Raw genomic sequence first — 20,306 nt, forward strand, 5'->3', positions numbered from 1 at the left:
CATGTTGGTTGGATTTGATAATTATTTTCAGATCGTGTTTGACGGAAAACTAATGATAATAGTTTAAAAAGAACTACTGGTGTTTTCATTGTTTAACATGGGATTTACACGTTGTTGAAATAAAACAAAACCGGCATCTTATATAAAGTAGACTATATTATTTTATTTTTTAATTTGTATACCACGTGACACCACGGAAGTGACGCGGGTTGCTCAAAAGAGTTAAGCAAAGCATCTGGGAGCAAAACAGCAGTTAGCTTTATTTCATTTTAACCCACAAGACCGGAGAAGGTGACTAACTGACGGTCAAAGCAGCTAACAGTAAGTTGTTGTGGGTTTTTGTTATCGGGACATAAAGATATGCGTGTTATCTGGTAACGGGACAGGCTGCACCGCTTGACACAGCTGTCTGGCTGCCTGCCTCCTGTGCTATGCGGCCTGCTTGACGAGCTGTCCCCCATCTGTCTGCTGTCCGGGGACACTCCGGCGGCTTCGCGCGGTCAGACAGGTGATTAGCGGGTCAGCGTGTAAAGCAACGCTCACCTACGGCGCCAAACAGGCTAGGCTAACTGCAGGTGGTGGAGATCGTGAAGCTTGTGAGCTAAGCTAGCTGATGGTAACAAAGCCCCGCTGCGATCACCTTTCCAAATTCTTCTACTTCAGGTTGCCATCTTAATTTTTGCAGGCGACGTATCGAACGTCATGTTTTGAGAGGGCACATGTTACTGCCGAGGGTTTGTGCTTGGAAGGCGAAAGCAGCCTTTAAGACTTACCGATGAGCAGCACATATTTAGATTTTAGTCTAAGAAAACATCCAGGAAAAAAAACACCAAACAAACAGAAACGCATAGCTTCACACCTCTCTCGCCCCTGTCGTCCGCTGTGTTTGGGTGAAAGAGTATAGTTAAAGTAACACAAATAAAGCCGAATTGCTAAATTATGTTGTTCCTCTCTCTCTCTTTGAAAATTTGAAGTTTTGATTAATTTCAGTTTCCTATAGAGTCAGCATATCAAATAAACTGGAGTTAAATCTGGATTCAATTGTAGCGTGACTGTGCTTATAGCAACCCGAGTAAGTGTAATTGTGAATTTATATTTACCAGAGTCCATTCACTTTGAATGAGCACCTTGTAACGAGGTGGAAAGGTTTTTTGTGTTTTTGTTTTTCATGCTTAAGTTTTTATTTTAGCTACCGCTAGGTGGAAGCACAGATGCATTCAAATCAACCCAGGGACCGTCATGGGAAGCAAAAGTCATGGTTTCTTCGGGAAATGCGCAAAGAAAGCTGTAAAATGTAATAACAATAGTGATGCATTTTGTTTCAGGCGCCTTTCAAAACACTCAAGGTCACCTTACACACGGTTTAAAGAGATGTTCTGATGCGAGAGGGAGTTAGTGATATGGATATTTGCTGGGAGGGAATTCTAGAGGCCGAGAGCAGAGCCAACTCATGATCGAGACCCCATGGTAGAAGGAAGAGAAGGAAGAGGAGGAGATAGCATCGTGTTAACGTGGAGTAACATCTCTGAGGAATGTTTATAGCACCTTGTTAAATTTAAGGTTTGACCCGAACAACAGAATGGCATCAAAAATGCAAAATGAAAGGTCTAGCTGAGTGTATTAATTTTCCAAAAATGTCTTTTACAAACTGCTCACGAACATTGTACAATGACTAGTTGCGCTCATGTCTTTCTGCTTTAGACAGTGCTGAGAGCATTAGGAACCATGTTGACACCATTTTCAAAAATAGCGCAAGCACCTTCTCTGCGTTATGTTTATTATCAAACAGAATATATAGTAATGCCAATACAACTGTAATAGGTGCACGTCAGCACACAATGTCAGAAAATGCTTATTAGTCTAGTCTTCGCTTTTTTGTTACCGTGACCTTGCAAGGTCATATCATGCAGACCGCTGTCAGTCAGCTGTGTCGTTGGGTAAAAGTAGTAGTTTGTGCACATGCCATGACATATAAACGTAATGAAATGTGACGAATGGGAAAGCTACAGTAACAGCAGTCTAATAAATGGAGAGTATGTCAAAGTCTAAGCTCTAAAGAAAGCACACCAAACCAGTCGACATGCTTAAGGTTTCTGAAAGCAGAACTGAAGGTTTTGTTTAAACATTCTGAGGAATCTTTTCACAATCACTGTGCTGTTTTTGGAACAACAGGGTCACAATCGACAGCAACAGAAAGCTTCATATTCTCATGTCCATCCTTTCCACAAGAGCTCTGCTGGCACACAGATCAGCAGTTGGTTTCCATGCATGATTGCATCATTCCAACCTGTCTGTGCTTCTCTTATTTACAGCATCTGCAAGTAGACAGCCACAATGAACCCAGTATACAGCCCTGCACCAACAGGGGTCCCCTTTACCAACACTAAGGGTATAGGTTATCCAGGTAACCTGAAGCATAGTGGTTTAAGAAACAAGCATAATTACAAGAAAATATCTCCCAGCATTGAGAATACTATTATATTCTTGTTTTGTTTCTGGTTTTGGCAGCTGGATTTCCTCTAGGATACGCAGCAGCTGCTCCAATGTACACTCCCAACATCTACGCAGGAGCAAACCCAGGCTTCCCTAACGGTGAGAAGAAAGTAACGATGAAATCTGCCCGAGTTTATCTGATAGATCTTGAAACACATCTTCCTGATGCACTTCAAAAGAGTCAAATTGTTCCAGCTGACTTCTTGATTTGAATTAATTATAAACATAACGTAATAAAGAATAAAAATTCCAAAGAGACTCTTAATAACCCTAAAAAGTGTGTGCGCTTCTCTTCTATGAGGGTCCTGTTTTACTGAGCTGCACAGCCAGTGTTTCGTCCAAGCTTCAGCTATTTTGTCCCAGAACAAACGGCCCTAATATGAGCCGTCTTCCTCCCTCTTCAGGCTATGCTCAAAGTGCTCCCTTCAAAGTGTCCTGCTCTCCCAGCACAGGGACCATCCCACCGTACTCATCCTCCCCAAACCCCTACCAAACTGCTGTGTACCCTGTCAGGAGCACCTACCCCCAACAGAACCCCTATGCACAGGTCAGTCCTTGCTGTATGTGTATATTTTTAATAACACGCTGCCCCTCTTCATCCAGTCTCAGTGCTTGAGCTGTAACGTGTGGTTGTTTGTCCACCAGGCACTAATACCTTCACAACAACAAGGCCCTTACTACACACAGGCTCTGTATGCTCCACCGCCTCATGTCATCCATCACACGACAGTGGTCCAGCCCAATGGGATGCCTGCAGCGATGTATGCCCCGCCTATCCCTCCTCCCCGCAACAACGGTGTCGCCATGGGCATGGTAGCCGGCACCACTATGGCCATGTCAGCTGGTGAGCTGCAGCAGTTTATTGAATCTTATCCAGGATACAAATGTGTTCGATTTGTAGTTTTACCTGTGGCTTTCACTCCTCAGGAACTTTGTTGACAACTCCATCACCAGCGCCCGTCGCTCCCCACCCAGTCACGATGCCCACATATCGGCCTCCTGGCACACCCAGTTACAGCTACGTGCCCCCGCAGTGGTGAAGAGAGAGAAGTGTGAGTATGTTTTAAAAGCATCACAAGTTTGGTCAAAGGTGCAGATTAAAGGTTTATGTTTACACCCGGTGTTCTCTCTGCAGGTCCGGAAGATGGTAGATATGCATTCACACTCCAGTGTTTTTCTCTCGTGGTGACGACCTGCCCCGCCCTGGCAGCGTCCGCTACCAATTCTTCTTCTTCCAGCATAATGTGAATCTAAAACCCAACTACATAGAGTCCCATTTGGATAAGCAGGGGGTGACAAATAGGCCCATCCCCACAACCCCTATTAATGGAATAAGGCTGCATTCCATACCCCCACACCCCCACCCCCTCAACGCCAGCACCTCTACAAACCTGCTGCATATCTCACATCAAACTGCAACGCCTCCATGCAAACTCTATGTGGACTCTCATGCAGGTTTTTATAGCTTAAATTCGTTTGTAGTGAAAAAGGAGTTTGGAATAGTTTTTTTCTCTTTAATTTGGGGGATTAAATATGATGTTGAATGCATGTGTATATATAGATTTACAAAGTAATGCTAGCTCAATTCTCCCTGCTGTGACAGATGCAAATTCAATAAAAGGCACAAATCCAAAGGAACTAAGAAGAAAAAAAAAAAGAGTAATAATCTGCAATGCTGAATCACCAGTGACTATGTCTTAAATGTGAAAGAAAAAAAACAGACGAGAAACGTTTATTCATGCAAAAACATACCTGCGCCGTCCATCACGGGCCAAACTGTACTATTTTTCACCGCTTTGTGTTTAGGTAAGTGGTTTTTATCGTTTTCTTTCAGTGATGCAGTGTTTGCATAATGTCTTACCATTTTTGTATTGTAGGAACAAAAGATGGGACTTTGAGTTTGTGCCTCTGTGACTGGTGGCCATTCCAACACTTTTACTTTTTCTGGCCTGTTAAACTTTCTTCTTTTTCTTTTAAACAAATGGTGTTTCAGTTTCTTTTTTCCCCCAAAAGTCTGAAGCTGCTCCTGCTTGGGTGATATATGATGTATTCACTTATTTTAGCCAGAAGTGTTCTTGGTGGGGAACAAGTATAGGAAGTTATTAGAAGTCAATTGCACCCATTTAATAAGAGTGGATGAGCAGGAAGTGTGTGTGTGTGTGTGTGTGTGTGTGTGCATGTGTGTGAAAGCGGGATTCGAACGGAAACCATTCTGAATGGTGCCATACAGTGCAACATGCTTAGAATTTTAGACTTACATGTCACTCTAATGAATTTACTCTTAGGCAGATTTGAAGCACTACATCATTAAATCACCGCTCAACGTGGACATGTTAGGGCACCGTAATGATATTAAACTCCATTTGTGAATAGCACTACTGAATGAAGGCACTAATTCCAAACGGTTTGTAAAAGATATTTGACTTTTTCCGACATCGCTCGCTGTCTTACCTCAAGTCTCCAGGCTAAAAATCCACCAATGTCACTGTTTCAGACATGCTTTTCTATGTTGCCTCGGTCACCTCAGTTAAACATGTTTTGTAAATGTTATTTTTGTGACTTTGGTTGCTGTTTTGTATTCTAAAGAAAGACCAAAAATAAAAACAAATATAAGAATAACCTGTGTTGTGCATGTCTTCTCACTGGGTGTGTTGGGGCAGCCAGAAATGATGACAAAATAAAGAAGAACATGAAACAAAATATATGCTGGACGGTTCAAACCGGTTTGAAAGGCAATATTTGGTATGACAATTTTTTTACGACCACATGACATGCCACATTTTCAGGTAATGGCTCTTTGGGAATTTGTATTTTAAACCTGGAACTCAAAATATAAAGAAACAAGGGCCGACTCAGGACTTTTACACAGTTCTGATTATGATATTGTACTGTAGTCCCCATGGCTCTGTTCTATATTATAGATTTTAGACATTTTATTCTTAAAGCTACTCATTGGTAATTGAGGTCAAGTCAAACAACTTTCTGTAACTTAATTTCATAAAACAATATTTTAAGTATTATCATTATTGTTGTTTGGAGAGAAGTAGTAGCATAAACCACTGGCTGCTGTTTAACAGAGGATGGCGTCAAAGCTTTCCTACCTCAATTGGAAAACGAAGAAGAAGATTTCCCAGCTTGCAGTTCGGCGCGCGAATTTGGATTTTGTTATGGTCAAGCCGTAGCCTGTATGGCTCAAACATGGTACTGGACTGTTAAACGTTACTCTAACCATTTTTCTCTTTGACAGAATATCCTAGTTTTTATTCGTTAGACGTGTCGGTGTAAGTCTGAGTCTGTTTGCGGCTGTTTTCTCGTGAGCTCGTGTCATTAAGTCTAAACTTTGCATTTATTTCTTAATTGTAGTCTAAGTGGTTATTGGGAGAACAAGCCAAAAGACAGAGGTGAAGTTTTATTAATGCTTGTTCTGAAAGCCAATAAACAATAAGTAGTAAACACGTGAGTGTTGAGGGGGTGAAAGTTATTATATTATTTAGCTAATTAGCACTAAGTTTATGCGCTCGTCTGCGCGCGCCATGTAGCAAAGCTAAAGTAGGCTTACATTGACAAGTGCGAATTAACATTAAGCAACACTAAAATGAGCTGAAAGAATTAATTTATTGTTGTGAGGCAAACACGGTTGATTTGCGTTGGCAGGAAGCGAGCAGAGATACGCTGACAGATAGTTTTGGAAACGACAGCGGGACAGCCAAATCAGCTGATCGCTTTCAAGACTTGTGGAGGCAACTTGGAGAGTGTCACCAAAATGCACTTCAGGGTAACTGACAGTTTGATCTCACCACGTTCATGCTGGCTTTCATATCTATAATATGAAGTTCAGAAGCTAAATGAAAACACATGTCATCATTGCACTTGTTGCTGTTTCTAGAATTGGAAGCAAAAGTAAGCAAGCTGAAAAAGGAACGTTGCCTGTGAGTATGTTGTGTCACTTTGCGTTTAATGAGAAAGACACTTGAGTCTTAGTAAGTTATGTATGAAGGGTAAAGTGATGTGTTTGTCCTCTACAGAGATGCGCAGAGGCTTGAAGTGTTTTACAGTCGAAACCAGCAGCTCAAGGAGCAAAATAAAAACCTGCAGGATGCCATGGCTCTCCTGGAGGAAAGGTAAATTACCCAAAGATGAATGCACGTGCACTCCACTGTTATTCCCTTTGTAGCAAATGCTTGTTTGTTTGGAATATATGTGTCTCGTTGAACCTCTGTTAAATTCTAACTATAACTTAGGATGGGAGAGCTGCAGTTTGGCACTGATGTGGGATTTCTAATTAACTGGAGCAACATGATACCAAAGACAAGAATAACCTTTTCTGATTCATTGTATGGGTGCTTCAGATTCCCCCGCAGACTGAAAGTTAACAAGATTTAATGTGTTGCATTAAAACGGTGTGAAACATAAAGATTGCCAGCAGTGCTTTCCCTTTCCAGGCTTCGAGCAGCAGAGTGTGATCGATGCTCCATCTTAGAGGAGAACATGAAAAACGGTCAGCAGCAGAATCTGCGTCTTATCGAGAAACTAAGTGAGTGTTTTCATTTCAGTGTCCAACAGGCATTAATAGCCCTCTCTGATGTGCATACACATATGCAGATGCAATCTTTCACAACAGTAGTATGTTATATAATATGATGAGTAATATACTAGAATAAATGTGAAAAAACCCTAAAATTTCTTTTAAGATTCTCAGTTTGTTTAAGAACAGAGAAAAACATGTTCTTTGCAAACCTTTGTTCCTCAGAAAATGAAAGAAACCTGCTGGAGGATGAAAACAATAAGCTGCGAGCTGAGCTGCAAAAACTGAAGAGTTCTCGGTAAGCTGTGTCGCATTAATGTTTTTGTTCACGAGAAAAATATGAGAAATGTTTTAAAAAGTTAAAGCAATAACTTGAAGTACTTTGAAGTTTATCAGTATCTCGCATCATGGAGGAAGTTTGACTCTTTACAGACTTGCTTCAGTTCATTGAGGTCTGGATTTTGACTGGGCCATTGCACAACACCCTGACTCTTCTGTTTTTCAGCCATTCTGTTGAATGTAGATTTGCTGCTTTGATTCAGATCATTGTCTTGTTGCATGAGCCTGTTATTGCCAAGCTTTAGCCGTCAGACGGATGACTTGGAATACTTTGGTATATATGGGAGTTCTTGGATGACTCAGACACATCAAATCATCACCACTCCACCACCGTGCTTTGTGGTGATGTATTTGGGTTTTGCCAAACACATCCCTCTGCATTATACGTACACGTCTTCAGTTTGGTCTCATCTGTTCCAGAGGTCTTGTGGTTTGTTTGTGAGCCTAAGCTGTGCCTTCATGTTCTTTTTAGAGAGAAGCAGCTTTCTCCTGAAAATAAGCCATCCCTGTTCATCGTTTTCTGACTGTGCTGTCATGAACTTTAACATTTACACACTGAGACCTGTAGAGTCTGAGATGTAACCCCTGCTTTCTTATTTTATTGTATTTCTTTTTACAGTTTCTGAGCATTGCACAGTCTACTCATCAAGGTGTCTCTTGACATTGATACATCTGTCTCACAGAGACTGTTCTTCATTTGGTTAGATATTGTGAACGGGTTTTTCTTAGCCAATCATCCACTGCGCTCATGTACTTAAGATGTCTTCAGTTGTCTTTCATGTGTTTTGGTGTTGCTGAGCCTGGTTTGTGCATTCATCCTTTTTACAAATGCAAGTTTATTCTACTGCTCCGACAGGTTTATTTTGGTTTTATGGCTTCTTCCGTTTGCGCCCAGATTTTAATCAATTAATTTTTTAACCTCATATTAAAAGTTCCAGTGAAAAGATACTTAATAGATTTTAAATATTTAAAATGGGGGACTGTGTCATGATTCCTGCAAATAGCTGTAAACAGTGCAATACTTTTGTTAAACCTCTTGAATTAAAGCTTCTATAAAAATGTGTATCACCTACATTGATCAGACATTTCAGGAGTGAACAATACATTATCCCAAGCTGCTACTCAGTATTCTTATTTTTATGTGTTTATAAGCTTTTTGGTGCTAACAGTCCCAGTTTCTTCTGTGGCCCCTTGGGAAAATAAATTTCCCTCCTGCAGGAGGCTTGTAGGTTCAGGTTCGGTAAGTTTTAAAGCTTCAGTTTCCAGTGAAGCACTACACGTGTGCTTTTCTTTTCAGGTCTGAATCCAAGGAGGCCTCACCCGCAGAACAGGAAGAGGGCGTTATTCCAGACTCCCCGATCTTGCCCAGCTCACTGCCCGTGGTAAACAGATTGAAGAAACAGAAAAATAACGACCAAATGAAGCGTGTGCGCTATGCAGAGGTGCCTCTACCACAGTCTAACAATTCGCTCTTCAATGGTCAGTCCTCTTTAAAGTAGCTTCCTCTTCGTCACCTGTCTGAAGACACAAACCAGTTTTCTAATCTAAATTCTTTTTTATACAAAGATCCTGAGGGTGCCACAAAGAATCCTGGAAGAGCAGAAGTGCTCGTCCCTAACACCTGTGAAATGGACGCGTCGCAGATCTCAAGTATGACTTCATCCATTATTGGTCTTCCGTAGATGCGATCATGAGCGTGTTGCTGTTAACATGTCTGTTTCCATTTTCAGACGATGTGACTGAAGATGAAGAAGAGGCAGCAATTGCAGAAACTTGTGGCCTTGAACTTATTGAAAAGCAGCAGATGGTGTGTATAAGCAGGATTTGAAACAAATGATGATCTAATAAAAATGTAATGTGATCAGGCTTTAATAAAAACGAATCTTAGGTGTGATCAAACAGATTAGCTCTCTTTCTCACCTTAGAATCTCAGGAAAGCCCCAAGCCAGCAAAGAAGCTTCAGCACTCTCTGGAAGCAGGACGTTCGTTTAAAGTAAGCATTGAGACATCATCTTCTGCTGTGGCAGACACATCCATGTGGAAAAGAGAAAAAAAAAATAACAGTTCGGTGCTACAGTTATACTTGTTTCCCTCTTCAAGGCCTTGCTTCTTTTCCTCTTCATCCACACTGATGCACAGTCCAGACTCAACATCTAAAGGGTCCCCATCTCTTCTCCCACGCATCAAACGGTTTGCAGAAGGCGGCAGTGTTTGCAGGGCAAAACGGGTGAAGGAGGGAAGTCCAGAGGTACAGGAACGCAGTCAACGAGGACTCCAAGAAGACGCGGACAACCAGGAGGAAGGTGAACACCTACAGCGTGAACAGATCAGCCAGACTGCCATATCTGTGAGCAATCCAAGCATCAAGAAGGAGAAACTAGATAGGAAGGCAAGAGAAGGCAGTAACATCATTTTCAATTTTTAACCACATTTCGTGTCCAGGCTGTTTAATTAAATGTAAGACAGAAATATAGAGTTTCAAGGTGCTTTCTATATCACACAGGTACAGTCAGGACATAATATGAGCACCAGCCAAAAGCCAAGCACTTCTTGTAGCAGTCCTGCTTTCAAGAAGCCAAAAATGAAGGTTAAACTGGATGCAGACGGGAAGAAAAGAACCCCTGTGCAGGATCTGAATGCTTCACAAGGCCAGCGTGAAGCTAAATATGGTGATTTCTCTTTAGCAAAGTCACTTGAAGGACATGTGGATATTTCTGATTGTTGTACAGTTTGAAATGCTCCTCAATAATATTCAGTTAACTTGAATGTGGCTGTGTGTTCCAGCTGATAGGAAGCACACAGTGGAGCCTACATGGAGCGTCGATCCTGCGCTCGCTCTCTCCATGTACGACAGCGAGTGGAAAGGAGACGAGGTATAGTCACGTGATCTGCTCTGCTGAACAACCTTCACCCTCAGCATGCACTATACTGTAAGCTGGCTCGGGGCCTTTGGGCCTGGCCATATTAGGAATATCCTCTCTTATTAACATCATCCAGACCTGGGAGTAGAAATGCGAGTGCTGAGGTCGATCTGAAGCCTGAGTTTTTATCTCACGGGGATTACTTGTACATATACTGACCTCATTATTTTAAACTGTGTCCCTATTTAATGTGAGCGTTCATCATTTTAACATTATTTAAACTAAATCTATTCATTGCACACGTCGTTGTGAGAGTCTAACACAGGTTTTGTGCGTTCCAGGAAATTGATGAGCGGCAGCATCATGTGGAGATGGCAGATACAGACTGCACCTGGGTCAGTCACAGCTTACTTCAGCGTCAAAGAGAGAAGGACCGAGACAGAGGAGACAGTGTGTTCGGTGAATATACACGGCAACACTTTTTTTCTAAAATATTTAAAATATGTTGATTTAAACTGTTAGTAATCTCAACTGTCCCTACTTCAAGGACTCGGTGAAAAAGCAAATGACAGCTTGGATATGATGTTCGACACAACGGCTTACGGGGAGTACAAATCTTGCAACAGTTCACATCTAGGCCAGAGCCAGCCCTGTGACCGTGATGATGATGAAGAGGAGGCCATTGGTGAGCTTTCAGATTGAAAGAAAATGTGTGCAATCTAGATCAGTATTTTCAGATATCTATTCGTAAGGTAAACCCTGTGTTTCCCTCCCCCCCCCCTAAATTCTCCAAATAAGAAGATCCTCCTGAAGACGGTGCATGCCAGTCTAAAGCACGGTAAGAAACTGATCAACCTTTTCAGGTGTTTATCTGAAGATGATCATGTTTGCTGGTCATTGTCAGTTTTCCATAACCTAGATCTGTCTCTGGATTAGACACCCAGCGTTTGCACATGTAGCAGTCGTTCGCAAAAAGGATGAGAGAAGAAAACTGAAGGGCACTACCTGCAAGGAATGTGAAATTGTAAGTATTCTGAGTACTTGAGTTTAATAAAACTGACACACTGCTTACACTGATCCTATTTTAAATAATTGTTTACCTGCAGTATTACACCCATCTGCCAGAGGAGGAAAAACAGAAAAAGCTGTCTGCTTGCTCAAGGCATCGTTTCCTGTACGTTCCTCCATGCACACCTGAAAACTTCTGGGAAGTTGGATTCCCATCAACGCAAACATGCATTGAGAGAGGTAATTTAACAGTTATGCACTGTAGATTAAAGCAGTAAGGGCAAAACATTTGAACCCATTTCTCAGCAGGACCATTCTTCATCCTGTCATGCTTTTCAGTGCACGAGAGAGGATTGTACTGTCTTTAATACTAGGATGTGTCCTCTGTTGTAGGTTACATCAAAGAAGAGAAGAATCCTGAGGCGCGCTTACGGAGGAGGCAGCCATTAAATGCTCTATTCTCACCGAAGCGAAACAAGGAGGAGAAATAAAAATGTCCATCTGTAAAAGAACTGATGTTGTGAAGAAGGTTGCCGTTGTTTCCTTTCTCCCCTTCAGTCGTTCTGACTTGTGTTTTGTTTTTTTAAAATGTTTTTTGTGCGGATAGTTTGGATGAATAAATAATTGTTTCTATGGAGTGTTGGGATTGTCACAGTTCATCTACAAATAAGTAAGTAATAATATGCAGACCTTTAAATTCTGACCCAGTGCAGTGAGGACAGTTTGTACCAAACTTTTATTTGGTCAGGAGATCAGATAATAGACAAAGTTATAAAATGAATGTAGAAAAATAGAATCTGCATCCCCAGTTAATAAAGAAAAAGTCATTTGAGGTGAACTCGTCTAAAGTGCTGAAATTCGTCACACGTGAGTATCCCTCTCAGAATAGATCAGCAGAGCCTCTCCGACGTGACTGACGACCACACTGCAATCAAAAGCAGATCAGGGCTTTCATCAAAAATCCAGCGTCACGAGATTAACGTGTATTAAACTGGAAAACAAAAAGCATTAAAAGTTGGACATAAACCTGCAACTTTTTAAAACCACAACTGACAAGAATTCACATACAAACGTGTTAGAACAAATAAGACAGATGCAGAAATCTGAAGCATGGAAAATGAACATTTGTTTTTGTGCTGAAATGAGCTGGAAACACAAATTTGGTACCTACCACAAAAGAGACGAAGCATTAGAGTTCACAGAGAAAATAAATGGAGACAGGAGCATGGCAGTAACCTGACAGGACATAATCCAACAAGTAAATCGCATCAGTTTGACTTTGACGATCAACACGTGTGTGTGCGATGAACTGTGTGTTACATGAGTTTAACATATCTGAAGTCACCTTAGATAAAAAGATCCAGACCCCAAAGTGTTCAAAGGACAGTCCGCTTTTTAATTTGACTGTAGCCAACCGCAGCAAAAAGCCCAGCAGAGCGCTGTGAAGTGAGACACACAACCAGTAAGAAGGACACAAACCTTCCTCTGTCCTATTAAACCTTTTACAGAACTGGAACAGGAGTCCTTGTACATAAACACACTAAATATGCCGTTATTTAAAACTTTCTAACAAAGATCTACTTATTTTATATCCAAGTATAATTAGAACGGACTCTGAAGGCTTCAGTTTGATATGAACTCAAAGGACGACAGCTTGTTTTCACGGCTAACCAACACCGATGCAATCAATATTAGAGAAAACTGACGTTTTCACCTGGCACAGCAGCCACAGTGAAATGTGTGCGACTGCAGGGACGGGAACTCCAAGGCACCTGTGAGGTCACCTGCACAGGGACAAGAGGCATAAATTTTATATACACACACACACACATATATATGTGAAAATGAGCTGGAGACAGTGGTAGTAACAGAAAGAGAGGAGGCAGAGCTGGAAGTGGAGGTTGAAGATGTTAAACTAGGACAGCAGAGTTACAGCTCAGGTTGAGCGGTTTGGAGAGGAGAGACAGTGGACAAATTGGACAAAGGAGTTTTTAAAGTGGAGATGCCAGGCAGGAGGAAAAGAGGAAGACCTCAGAGGAGATCCATGGATGTAGTGAAAGAGGACATGCAGGGGGGTGGTGTGACAGAGGTGGAGGGTCTGCTGTGCTGGCTCCTAAAGAAGTAGAAGAGGAGCTACAAAATGAGCAATAACGGAAGTTTTTGTGAGAATATTTGCAGAATCTGTGCGAGGTCAGTCGTACCTGTCGGGTGAGCAGCAACAGCCAGCAGCAGCACGCTGTTGTTCAAAGGGGGGAAGCTGTTATTAGGCACTGATAATATCTAAATCTGCTTAACGTGAAAGGTTAAAGTTTTGAAATGAATCCGACTGAATAACTTAGACATCACTATCCCGTATATTGACCCTCAATTTTAAGACTTATGAATGGCAGTCGAATAAGGAAACGAATAAGCTTTTTTGGATCATGTCTAACGCATCAACACTTGGGTTTATCACAATTGTTTACATGTAGTTTAAGTAAATTAATACTCTCACGTTAGAAGATTGAAAGGTTCAGCCTCAGATCAAACAATTTAGACTTGAATCTTACCTGAACAGGTAGTTAATGCACTGCTGCTCAAGATCACTGCAATCAAATCACAAAAGCAGCGTCTTCAGCCTCTGATGTGCAGCAGAGCAAGCTGAAGCTGAGAAACTGCACCGCATGCTAGACTAGGAAGGCGCTCATGTGCGCCCACCAAAGGCTTTCACTCACCTCAGGTTGACGGACTTGTGGTGAACTTGAAAGACTCTATATGCACCTGCAAAGCAGTGTTGTTGTTTCAATTTCTGCTGCTGTTGCAGTCGCTTATTGCCATCAAAAGATTTAAGCCTTAGGGCAAAATCGATCAGCTCAAACACAACATCACCTCAAACCCTCGGCCTTATCAAGGCTCAGACATCTTCATCATCATTCTTCTCACAGTTAAAAGTGTTTTTAAAGTCATATTACGATATTAGACTTACCAACACAGGCGAGATGGCAGACGGCCCACAGGTAACTGCTGTGGTCCACCTGCACGGCAAGGACACATGCTAACTAACTTGATCTACGGCACCGGCAATGAGGGAGCCAGGATTGTTAATTACCTGAGGGTCATAAAAGGGAAGGTTGATGGCTGAAAGCAGCATGAGGCATAGGCTGGAAGAGAAGGAGGGACGTTTACAGTCAGGCTGTTGACTGAAATGTGTGAATCTCTTTTTAAAAAAATAATAAAAAAAACATCCATACCTGATAAATTTCAGCCACTGTGTCTTCTGCTAAAAAACAAAAAGCAGAGAGAGCACACATGTTCATTTTCTGCTATTTGCTTCCAATGAACACGATTAGGAGCAGGAGTGTGAAGCACATGACTGAACAGATCAGTTTACAGCAGGCGGTGAGCGCACTTACCTCTCTGCGCATGACCTTGAAGATCACGTAGCTAAAGGGATGAGAGCAGTTCTGAAGAGTGAAGAAGAAGGGAATGTCCTGCGTGGAGGAGACACACTCATAACAAGATTGTCACAGTAGCAAGAAAAATCAGCACATGAATGCAAAGAGAATGCTGCAGCGATCTGCGATGTTATTTTAAGTGAACTGTGCACTTACTAAACGTGATAATGCCCGGGAACCAGCGTAAATGTTCCCCACAAATAGGAGGGAGCCCGGAAGCCAGGACAGAGCCGCAGATCTGTAATGCAATATTAGAGCACGTGGATCGTGTGGAAATCTCCCACGCGGCAGTATAATATCAAACCCAGCAGAATGCAGTGCGGTGACAGTACCTGGGGATGCGGTTTATTTCCACCCATCCCAGCTTTCCAGACACTAGAAGCAGGATAGCTCCAATAAATGTCTGCCATCTGGAAATGTGCAGTTTGGTCGTGTTAGTGAGAACAAACACGAGGTTATTCAGGTATCACACAACAGGGTGCATAATTAAACTAATGAATAATTCCTTTTACTTCTTTAGATTTATTGAAATGTATTCTACTCAAAGAAGAGTCACTTCACTAGATACATATTCAATATTTATTTTCAGTTACTCACCCTTGAAATAAGGTTGGATAGGTGAAGTTTAACACTGACAGGACAAACTACAAAAAAAGAGAAGACAGTGAGCTCATTTCATATGCAGGCAGTGTGGTATTAATCATTTCCCTAAAGATGCTTCATTACTCCCACCAAAACCCATTTAAAAGTCTGCCAATTAGGTTTGTACAGCTGTCTCTATAAATCTGTACGGGATACAACACGACTCTAACTATGTGATATAATCGAGTTTTCAATTCGGCATAACTGTGGATCCTATTCACACTTGGTCTTTGTACACTTCCTGCACTTATTTCTACTCCCTGATACCAAGCGCTAATATTACCCTTTACACAGCTGATGTCTGGATGGATTCACCTGGGATTACTCAAAGCATCTCCGCGGAATCTCTAAACCAGTAACCTCCTTTTCAAACGAAAGTTTTTGACTCGTATCCTCGCTAGTACCTACCTTGTTCGTGAAATATGACACAACAAAAACAAGGCTAAAAGCGAGGCCGGTGACGTGTCTCCTCCACTGCATGATGGTCTGCAGACACGCTGCAGCTGGGACATGATGAGAAGTACCAACAAAAATAATAAAGCTTTTAATACAGCGGCTCGTTTTTGAAACTGAAGACCTCTCAGGATCGGAAACTTCCCTCACTGTCACCACACATGACGCGTCAAGACGCAGGCACACCGAGATCGTCTATGCGTGGGCAGATGGTTCACTGCGCTGTCTGTGTGTCCCACACACAGCAAGTGTACCACCACATGTACACTGATAAGATACTATTGTTTATTTAGTCTGTCCTTTTGGATTTGGGATAAATTCTATTTTGTGTGTATCTTACTTTGTCCTTATTTTGCAATCGGTCTGATTGCGGCAGGAAAGACGGTGCATGCTGCATGTTGATTGTTTTGGTTTGAGGGTGTGACCTGGATGATGACAGTCTCTGGTGATGTGCCGTGCTCTTTTTTTAGCGGTTTTGTGTAATCCACTAATTTAACTTTTAACCAATTTTCAAGTGCATTTGCTTCTTGGTTTTCTGATTCAAATAAAAAACAAACATCAAAACTCCCACTATTATAGCAGTGAAAGTTAAATTACTCTGTTTGTGGTTAAAATGACAAAATATTTGTACCGACAAAACAAACATATTCATTTTTATTTATAGGGCACTGATGCAGACGCAGTGTTGGTCCTTGAACGTGCCAGCAGAGTGACGTCTCCCTCCGCTGCTCTGTGCAGACCGCTCACCGTCTGTCTTGGAGTGGGTCACGTGGTTTCCACCAAGTTTCCGTGTTTACAAAGCTCGGGCTGTTGTGGCTTGTCGGTATTCAGTTTCTGAAGAGGATGCTGTGCGGTCATGGCGTTTTTTCTGGCGCAGGAACGAACTAAAGAAAGGTTGGTGTTCTTCCACCTTCTGTTAGCGGGTGGTTATTTCCCTGCGAGGTTTTGTTGGGAGCTGAGCGGCAGCAGCGGGCTGTTTTTCCCCGACTGTGGCCGCGTGTCATTGCAGCGTGAGGCAGGGCTGCTTAGCTAATGAGGCAGAGCTCCACTGTCAGCTGGGGGATGCGGTCTAATTATTGAAGTGGGCTCTGGTCTGCGGTGCAGACCGGTTACTTTTACCCAGAAGGTCCCGTGTCTAGAGGACAGTAAAACAAAATGACGCTTAAGTGAGAGTGTGGAGGATATAAAAGACTGTGACAGAGCTTTAAACTAAAGCAGCTGCTTTTTCCAGCAATTCCAATTCTGAGCCTCCTAATGGAAGCGGCAGACCTTAGCACATGATCTATGCTTCAAACTGACCACCAGAGTGAGCTCTTAAAAGCTTTGAAACGATCTCCTGCGTGGTCCCGGTCTAGAGCAGGGCATTGAATTTCCACAGTGCACTTTGATACTCAGCATGCTGGGCAGGAAAAGGATGAGGTCACCTCTGAACAATACAGGATGAACAGTTTCTTCAGCGAGTGTGAAGAAGTGCTTTGTACGCACTGGTGACTCATTAGAGCCTGTCTGATACTGGAGTCTTGGACCTCAAGCTACCACAGGCCTCTGCTTCTAATGTGTTATGTTCGGTCAGGGAGATGAATACAAACAATTACATCAGTCAGGATCCAATTTCATCAAAAATAAGCTTTCTTCTAACAGTCTGGTTAACATGGAAAGCATTCTTCTGTACTTAAAAGTCAGGTAGGATGTGGCAATTTAAATCTTGTTCAGTGACACTAAGGAGACCAAAGTGTGCCAAGGAAATATCCCCCTAAACCAGGGGTGTCAAACTCCAGGCCTCGAGGGCCGGTGTCCTGCAGGTTTTAGATCTCACCCTGGGTCATCACACCTGAATCAAATGATTATTTCATTACCAGTCTCTGGAGAACTTCAAGACATGTTGAGGAGGTCATTTAGGCATTTCAATCAGCTGTGTTGGTTCAAGGACACATCTAAAACCTGCAGGACACCGACCCTCGAGGCCTGGAGTTCGACACCTGTGCCCTAAACCATTGCACCACCACCAGCAGACTAAACTAGTCATACAAGCAGACAAGCATTCATCCATGCATGGAGAGTTTGCAGCTCTTGTGTAAATTGTAGCCTCAGTTTCCTGTTCTTAGTTGACAGGAGTGGCACTCAGTGTGGCCTTCTGCTTCAAGGTGTGGCGTGCTGTGTGTTCAGAGATGCTCTTCTGCACACCTTGGTTGTAATGAGCAGTCATTTGCATTATTGTTGCCTTCAGAGCAGTCTGACCATTCTCCCCTGACATCTGGCATCAACTAGGCATTATCAGCCAGACAACTGCTGCTCACTGGATAGTTTGTCGCTTTCAGACCATAATCTGCAAACCCTGCAGATGTTTCTAGATTGGGGCAGATGCCAGGAGAGTAAATGAGGTCATTTGGCACCAACAATCATGCATCACTCAAAGTTGCTCTTTTTCTCCCATTGCGATGCTCAGTTTGAACTTGAGCAGATAGTCGTGACCATGTCCTCGTCCACCAAATTGCTGAAATGGGATTTGTTAATTAGACATTTGTGTTAACAAGCAGTAAACAGGTGTACCTAACAAGTGGCCACTGAATTTAAGCAAATCACTTCCTTTTTTAGTGACACATCCTTCTGCCTAATCTGATAACTTTTGCTTTCAACAAGCAGCAGTTCCACATAAAACCTTTCAATACCCTTTGTCGGGTTTGTTAAAGCTGCGTATGTAGAAGACTGAGCTGCACCGGACTGTTTCTAGTTCCTGTAGGTCCAATTACCAAGCTGGTGTTTTTGAAATGTCTTTATCGGTTTTGTTGTGAAATATCAGTATGTATATGTGTATGTATATATGTGTGTATATATACATACATACATACATGCACACATACATGCACACATACATGCATAAGCTAAAACATTGCTCTGGCATGAAGTAGCTTCTTAAATATGTCAGCAGTTAACTCCTTTCAATACTTTTAAACATGTTAATGCAAGTTGAGCAAAGGAAGTGCATGCCACGGTTTCTAAATCCACATTACTGCTCACAGTGGTTTAATGTATTGATTGTCAGTGCAGCAGTAAGCAGAAATATTACACACTTAAGCTGCAACATTGCTCACAGCTGAATAATCAACTATGAGGCTCTCTCTCTTTTAGTGGTCACAATTCTAGCCTACAAAGTGACTTTATTTACATTTTTCTTAGATTATTTAATGTGTGTAATCCTGACAGAACACAATCATAACATGATGCATCAGCACTGACCAGAATCTGCAGAAACTTGCTGATTCTAAGATTCTAAATGTTTAAAAAGTGCACCAAAGAAAGTTGTCAGCAGGATGCATCATTGCCTGGAGTCACACTTATGTGTTAAAGAGCCACATTTTCCCCTTTATGTACATTAATAATGTGTTGTTTACTGTTAATTTATTAATACAGTACTTATTTTTAAAAAATCTGGTGATTTGACCCCACCAGTCTAACCCCACCATTGCTCTGATGTTTTCTCAAGCAGCTGTTTGCTCCTTTCCAGGTTTTCCCTCTTGCTGCTGGATTTGGAGGAATATTATTTTGAACAGCACACCGCGTACCATGTGACAAGCACTTTAAAAAAGCAGAGGTAAGTCGGATAATTAAAGGCAACGCTTCATCAGCATCTAACACCTTAAATCGCTGCACCATGGAAGTACTTTATAAGCTTGAGTACAAACCGTGCCTTCACTTTCCTCTAAAATTACAAAAAGCTAAAGAAGTCTCACACTTTGAAATGCTTCTCTGTTTTTATTGGTGCTATCATGTACTCATGTTTGTTTAAAGCTTTTAGGGTTGATGGTAGTTGCTCTGCCTTCTGAGGAACAACTGTTCAAACACCATTTAGTTCTGTGATGAAGGCTTGTGTAAACCTTTTTTTTTTTTTTTTTTTTTTGATCAAACATTGTGAACTTTTCAGTGATAATCATGTCCTGTTACCTACCTACTGAAAAAGGAGTGAACAGTAAATACACAAAACACCACCTTTGCTTTCTTTGTCTCATTTTGAAGATTTCTGTCCTTCAGGCCATTTGGACAACATTTGTGCCATGTAGCTGTTTTCATTTGGTTTATATTTGGCAAATATGTGATGAGCTGTGGGGCTAACGCTGGCTCTAGGCTGGATGTGAGTCAAATTCTGTTGTTTAGGCTAAACGTTTATTGCCATGTGGGACGACTTTACACTGTAGCTCTGCTCTGTAACATTAGCCTTGAGACCCATCAATGCAAAGAAAAAGTAATCTGTTGTGTGAATTCATTTCCGGTTTTGTCCCCCCCCCCCCCCCCCCAACACGGCTGATTGGGGGGGAAAAAACCTGGGAAGGAAAATTGATAGAGGTTGCTAGCCTGTAATTAGCATATTTCTCCTAACATTTCAAGATTTATTTTATTTTAGTTTTATAAATGTCTATTGACTTTTTTGTGCAAAATATTTACTCTTGTTTGTTTTGCCAGGTTTTTGTGTGTTGTTTTGTTTGTTTGTTTGTTTGTTGGGGGGTGGGGCTAGCTATTACTTAACAAGCTAACATCAGCTTTTTTCTTTCCAGA

The 20,306-nt window shown here is 41.9% G+C and overlaps 4 protein-coding genes across 6 annotated transcripts in view; 3 read left to right on the forward strand and 1 right to left on the reverse strand.

Moving 5' to 3' along the window:
• The first annotated feature begins 165 nt into the window (after positions 1–165).
• Positions 166–5,112, forward strand: fam168b (family with sequence similarity 168 member B). Its single transcript, XM_005744894.2, has 7 exons — positions 166–321; positions 2,313–2,404; positions 2,509–2,592; positions 2,898–3,040; positions 3,139–3,337; positions 3,421–3,545; positions 3,629–5,112. Exons 2-6 carry the CDS (start codon positions 2,335–2,337, stop codon positions 3,531–3,533), a joined length of 609 nt encoding a protein of 202 aa, XP_005744951.1. The 5' UTR covers positions 166–321; positions 2,313–2,334; the 3' UTR covers positions 3,534–3,545; positions 3,629–5,112.
• Positions 5,113–5,569: 457 nt separating this feature from the next.
• On the forward strand, positions 5,570–11,859 carry rbbp8 (retinoblastoma binding protein 8). Of its 2 annotated transcripts, none has more exons than XM_013913775.1 (19): positions 5,570–5,694; positions 6,148–6,268; positions 6,380–6,422; positions 6,519–6,614; positions 6,936–7,027; positions 7,244–7,316; positions 8,655–8,836; positions 8,924–9,007; positions 9,088–9,164; positions 9,283–9,350; positions 9,497–9,746; positions 9,861–10,026; positions 10,142–10,230; positions 10,560–10,677; positions 10,766–10,903; positions 11,017–11,056; positions 11,155–11,242; positions 11,325–11,466; positions 11,620–11,859. In XM_013913775.1, the coding sequence occupies exons 1-19, from the start codon at positions 5,692–5,694 to the stop codon at positions 11,715–11,717; spliced, it is 1,968 nt and encodes a 655-aa protein (XP_013769229.1). In that variant the 5' UTR covers positions 5,570–5,691; the 3' UTR covers positions 11,718–11,859. The 2 variants fall into 2 exon arrangements, with proteins under 2 accessions (XP_013769229.1, XP_013769228.1); XM_013913774.1 differs by having other exon boundaries at positions 9,458–9,746; positions 11,620–11,858.
• Positions 11,860–11,943: 84 nt separating this feature from the next.
• Positions 11,944–15,987, reverse strand: tmem241 (transmembrane protein 241). 2 transcript variants are annotated; one of them, XM_005744898.1, is made up of 15 exons: positions 15,711–15,987; positions 15,258–15,304; positions 14,993–15,070; positions 14,817–14,898; positions 14,619–14,696; positions 14,457–14,482; positions 14,315–14,366; positions 14,192–14,240; positions 13,941–13,986; positions 13,776–13,811; positions 13,428–13,462; positions 12,941–13,010; positions 12,572–12,665; positions 12,398–12,462; positions 11,944–12,151 (listed from the first exon to the last, which is right to left on the reverse strand). In XM_005744898.1, the coding sequence occupies exons 1-15, from the start codon at positions 15,780–15,782 to the stop codon at positions 12,088–12,090; spliced, it is 894 nt and encodes a 297-aa protein (XP_005744955.1). In that variant the 5' UTR covers positions 15,783–15,987; the 3' UTR covers positions 11,944–12,087. The 2 variants fall into 2 exon arrangements, with proteins under 2 accessions (XP_005744955.1, XP_005744954.1); XM_005744897.1 differs by having other exon boundaries at positions 14,457–14,485.
• A 466-nt stretch (positions 15,988–16,453) lies between these two features.
• The window catches only part of nsmaf (neutral sphingomyelinase (N-SMase) activation associated factor), a 17,019-nt gene continuing 13,166 nt past the window's right edge, over positions 16,454–20,306 (forward strand). The window contains exons 1-2 of the mRNA XM_005744899.2: positions 16,454–16,649; positions 19,261–19,347. Coding sequence (XP_005744956.1) covers positions 16,612–16,649; positions 19,261–19,347 — 125 coding nt within the window. The 5' untranslated portion in view covers positions 16,454–16,611. The remainder of the gene's footprint in view (positions 16,650–19,260; positions 19,348–20,306) is intronic.

The sequence above is a fragment of the Pundamilia nyererei genome, unplaced genomic scaffold (assembly GCF_000239375.1).
Source record: "Pundamilia nyererei isolate P.nyererei 1_Seehausen unplaced genomic scaffold, PunNye1.0 scaffold00150, whole genome shotgun sequence".
NCBI lineage: Eukaryota > Metazoa > Chordata > Actinopteri > Cichliformes > Cichlidae > Pundamilia > Pundamilia nyererei.